The sequence below is a fragment of the Oratosquilla oratoria genome, chromosome 31 (genome assembly GCF_046742065.1).
Source record: "Oratosquilla oratoria isolate Oo_2021 chromosome 31, ASM4674206v1, whole genome shotgun sequence".
Taxonomy (NCBI): domain Eukaryota; kingdom Metazoa; phylum Arthropoda; class Malacostraca; order Stomatopoda; family Squillidae; genus Oratosquilla; species Oratosquilla oratoria.
Window position 1 is genome coordinate 39,392,397 of NC_134807.1, and position 5,241 is coordinate 39,397,637.

Sequence of the window (5,241 nt, forward strand, 5' to 3'; positions counted from 1 at the left end):
ATGTAGTCGAATTACAACGGCACCTTTAGCATGAATATTTTCTAGAACCATTACTGTCTTTTTGTTTGCACCCTGCTTCCGTAGCAAGTTTAGTATTGCTGTCTGTTCTATCGAGTTAAAGGACTTCTCATAACTTTCAAATACTAAACAAATAGGTATATTTTATTCCGTGGTTTTCTCGATTAGTCAATTCATTGCCTGCAAATGGTCCAGAGTCGAATATCTGCCTCTAAATCTAGCATGTTCTCTCGGTTGATTTCAATTTAAAATTTTGCTTAGTTGATTTGTAAGGATTTTAAAGAATATTTTATATATATTTGATATCAGGCTAATCGGTCGGTAATTGCTAAATTCTTTCTGATCTTTTATTTTTATGAAACAAAATCACTAGCATTATACCATGTTTCTCTTTCTTTTCTCTGATCTCTGCTTCTTCTTGATAATCTAGTTCACTTCTACTCTCTCTATTTTGTCTCTCTTGCTTTTAATCTGCATAGTCCTTTTTTTTTTTTTATTATTAGGTCATATGTTGCTTTGGAGTACTTGTTTTCCCCAGTACTTTTCGTACTTTTTACTTTTTTGTCGAGTCCTTAATGATATTCACCAAATTCAATTTCATACCTTCAACGGTGTCCATACTCTATATAATTTATATATACTATGAATAGAATTGTCCCAAGAACGGAGCCCTGAGGAACTCCACTTGGAACATTTTTCCATCCAAAAGTTTTTCCATTTAAAACAAATCTCTGTTTTTGATCATTCAACCAATTACTAGTCCAACTGAATAGGCTACCACTTATTCTGTGTGAAGCTAATTTAGTAAGTAGTCTTTCGTGGGGGACGGTATCAAAAGCTTTTGTAAAGTCTAGATATATCAAATCTATATTGTTTCTTTTGTCATAATTTGGGATAACTGTGTTGTAGAATTCGAGTAATTTAGTCACGCAAGAACGTTTCCGTCTGAAACCATGCTGGCTATTATCTATCAAACGATTACTTTCTAAATGATGTTCGATAGCATCTCTGATGATAGTTTCCATAATTTTTCCTACGATTGAAGCCAAACTTATAGGCCTGTAGCTATTTGGTTTCTTTTCGTCACCTTTTTTGAATATGGGAGTAACGTTAGCTAGCTTCCATTCTCTTGGGACATCTCCGGATATGATGGATTTCTTGAAAATAATTTCTAATGGAACAACAATCTCATCTTTTATTTCCTTTAAGATTGTTGGATGCCAACCGTCAGGTCCTGGTGTTTTATTAACTTCGAGTTTCTCTATACACCTTTCATTTTTTCTTTTGTTATATTTACCGTAATGAGTAAGTTTACCCTAGACTTTTCACAGGTTTCAGTTTGGAATTCACTTTGAGGTGTTTAGTTTACGAATACTGAGCAAAATAATTGTTTAAAATATTACACATTCCTTCATTTCAATATTCAAGTTGACTGTCAGCAGATAATAATGGACATATGTGATTCCTAACAATATTTTTTTCTCTAATGTAGAATTATTTTGTTTTTACACTTCTTTACTTTCAAAATTACTTTGAAGTTTTCCTTGTTTAGATCACTCAGCTTATCTTTCAAGTTTTCTGCTTTTTCTGAAGTAACAATGATGTCATCCACAAATCTTAGGTGATTAAAATATTTACCATTAATCTTTAAACCTTACTCTTTCCACCTCAACCTTTTAAAAATCTCTTCCAAGTTAGCTCTAAATAATTTGGGTAAAATTATATTACCATGACGTACTCCTTTCTCTATCTTTATTTTTTCTGTATCCTTATGTAGTCGAATTACAGCGGTACCTTTCGCATGAATATTTTCTAGAACCCTTACTATCTGTTCGTTTGCACCCTGCTTCTAAAGCCTGCCTGTTCTCTCGGTTGATAAAACTTGATTTAGTTTATTTGTAAGGATTTTGAATAAAACTTTATATATTTGATATCAGGCTAATCGGTCGGGAGTTACTAAATATTTCTGTTATTTTTTATGAAACAAAATCACTAGCATTATACCAGGATTCAGGAATGATTTCTTGACGTAAGCACTGGGTGTATAACTGAACTAACTTATATATCTGAGGTCGGCCCCTATAATGGTTTTCACTTTCCGAATAGTTTCCTTTATTGTATCCACGTTTTTCGTTCCTTTCTCTAATCTGCCTTAGCTTGATAAGCTTGTTTAGCTCCACTCTCTATTTTGTCTCTTCTTTTAATCTGAACAGTCCTTCTTCTTTTAATTAGGTTATTTGTTGCTTTGGAACATTTGTTTTACTTTTTTTATTCTTCCTATTTTTTCTGTCGATTCCCTATATTCACTAAATTTAATTTCATAATTTTAATGGTGCCTTCCATAATTCTTTGAACTTCAAATTTATATCTAATTTCTAACTGAAATTCCTTGTTATTTTTCTTAACCTTTGCAATGCTAATTTTCTTTTTTTTTATACATATAAAACTTGTTTATTTCTCTCGGCTCTGAAATTGAATTTGGCTCTATAACCTAATATTCTATAGTCACTATCTATATTCACTTTCTTTATTACCGTAATATTGTCAACGCTCTTGTTCTCATCTAGTATGTAGTTCCTCTAAGTCAATTTACAACGTACATGCTTTTGGAAAGAAATTTCCATTATTCTCATGTTGTAGATCTCTACTAAATTGACTAATACCTGGCCTCTGTCATTTCTCTCACCTACTCCTAATTTCAAAATTCACGACTTATCTCTCACGTTCTTCCTCGCTTTAGCAATAAAGTCTCCTATTAACAACGTGTATTTAATTTTTTCTTCATCCATTATCTGACTAAAATCATCATAGAAGAACTAAATTTCATCATCTGAACTCTGTGATGTACATGCATAAACATGAATTATTTTTAGAGTGTACCTTTTATACACCATAATCAAAATCCAAGTTACCAGGTCTGGTGACTATCTTGTAACTATATTAGCTTTTCTTCCATTCTTCGAATTTTGCTTAGTCCTACGATGCCCCTCTCATTTGATGTTTTATAGTTCTTCCATTAAATTATACAGGCTGTGGTATTTTGAAATGACTCTTACGTTTCAAGTATAAATCTTCATTTAATTCATGGTATCTTATGACCAAGATTTGAATCTGTTAGGACAGTGCTTACACACATTCAGTGGTACACTGCCCGTAAGCACTCTAGATAATGCGATTAGACCTTTAGGCTATGATCCAACAAGAACGCCCAGTTTTGTTTTGCTTGTGCAATCCATGGCTGCTATGAAGGAATTTTAGCAGTAATCTCACTTCCCAGGCAAATGTTTTCATGTGAGATATTTCTTTGGTGTCACCTTATCAAGTATATTCGGTGGAGCATTATATATCTATAGGCTACCCAATGGTCCACGCCGTCACTATGACGGTACCCCACATATCTATGAGGAAAATTCCTGTTCGTCTTCAGGGACGTACCAGTTTCCAGTTGGCGCTGCGACTGTATGTGTGAGCTCCATTTTGTCTTATCTTTCTTGCAAAACATGTTTTATATAGATGATCATGCAGATATTTCCTCTTCATTGACATAGATTTAGTAGTCATTAAGACTGTCAGGTCTAGCCACTGCAAGTCAAAGCGTCAACATACATACATACATACATACATACATACATACATACATACATACATACATACATACATACACACACATATATATATATATATATGTATATATATATATATGTATATATATATATATACATATACATATACATGCATATACATATATATGCATATACATATGTATATATATATATATATGAGGAAGGAGGAAGAGAAAAACACGAGTCTAGGGCCGATTTTATTCCTCACCGGTTTCACTTACAGCTTATTCAGGGGATCCTGGATGACGCTGACGGCATACATTGTAGTCCGACACCACAATCCCATCAACTGGGCAAGGGACGCGGGTCGGCGGACAGAGACGTAAGTTTGGAATTTGTGGAACATGACGTACAAAAAATCATCGGACGTTTCACCACTGATCTAAGTCAGCGCCGTGTTTGCGTTACTGCTAACAGCTGCATAATTCGATATGCATTTTGACCATTTTATGCAGCTGTTAGGAGTAATGCAAAGACGGTGCCGACTTAGATCAGTGGTGAAACGTCCGATGATTTTTTGTACGGCAGGTTCCACAAATTCCACACTCACGTCTCTGTCCACCGACCCGCGTCCCTTGCACAGTTGGTGGGATTGTGGTGTCGGACTACTATGAATACCGTCAGCGTCATTCAGGAACATTATTTACCTGAAGAAGCTGTAAGCGAAACCGGTCAGGAATAAACTCAGCCCTAGACCCGTGTCTTTCTCTTCCTCCTTCCTCAAACCTGTCATAATGTCTCAACATATATATATATATATATATATATATATATATATATATATATATATATGTATAAATATACATATATATATACATATATGTGTATATATATCTATATATATATACATATGTATATATATATACATATATATATATACACACATATATATATATATATATATATATATATGTGTGTGTGTGTGTGTGTGTGTGTGTGTGTGTGTGTGTGTGTGTGTGTGTGTGTGTGTGTGTGTGTGTGTGTGTGTGTGTGTGTGTGTGTGTGTGTGTGTGTGTGTGTGTGTAAATTTGGCGTAGGAAAACTTAGAATGACGGCGGGGGTACTTTATTCCCATACGTTTTGGCTGTATGCCTTCCTCAGAGAGAATGGCAAACGAACATACATCTCGCCTTATATACAAGAGCTCCGGGGATTCTGTCCTGCTGGTTGTCATGGGGAATTATTGCTCATCGTGGGATTATGTCTTCCTGTGGGATTGTGTCTTATTAATTTTGTTTATGCTATTATATTTTTTTCGGTTGTTCTAGCCAGGTTGACAAATCCCTCCCTATGATTGTTGGTGACTTCTGTACAGATGCGCGCTGCTTCTACTGTTATTATTATAATTTTTATTTTCTTATGGAGTCCTTTATTGGTAATTTCCGTGTTTTGCCAGTCTGGGAGGTGTCCGTGTTTAATCATGTGTACGACTAATGAGTTGTGAGATCTGTGGTGTTTGATGTCATTTTTGTGTTCTTGAATGCGTTTTTCCATGCCACGTGATGTCTTGCCAATGTAAACTCTTGGACATCCCTTCCATGGATTTTTGTATACTACGCTGTTTTCGTTCTTTTCATTCAGTGCCATCGCAGTCGAGACT

At 34.7% G+C, this 5,241-nt stretch overlaps 1 protein-coding gene across 1 annotated transcript in view; it reads left to right on the forward strand.

The window, feature by feature from the left end:
- The first annotated feature begins 3,883 nt into the window (after window positions 1-3,883).
- Window positions 3,884-5,241, forward strand: part of LOC143041618 (uncharacterized) — a 24,154-nt gene continuing 22,796 nt past the window's right edge. The window contains exons 1-2 of the mRNA XM_076213627.1: window positions 3,884-3,963; window positions 4,170-4,299. Of these exons, the coding sequence (XP_076069742.1) occupies window positions 3,884-3,963; window positions 4,170-4,299 (210 nt within the window). The remainder of the gene's footprint in view (window positions 3,964-4,169; window positions 4,300-5,241) is intronic.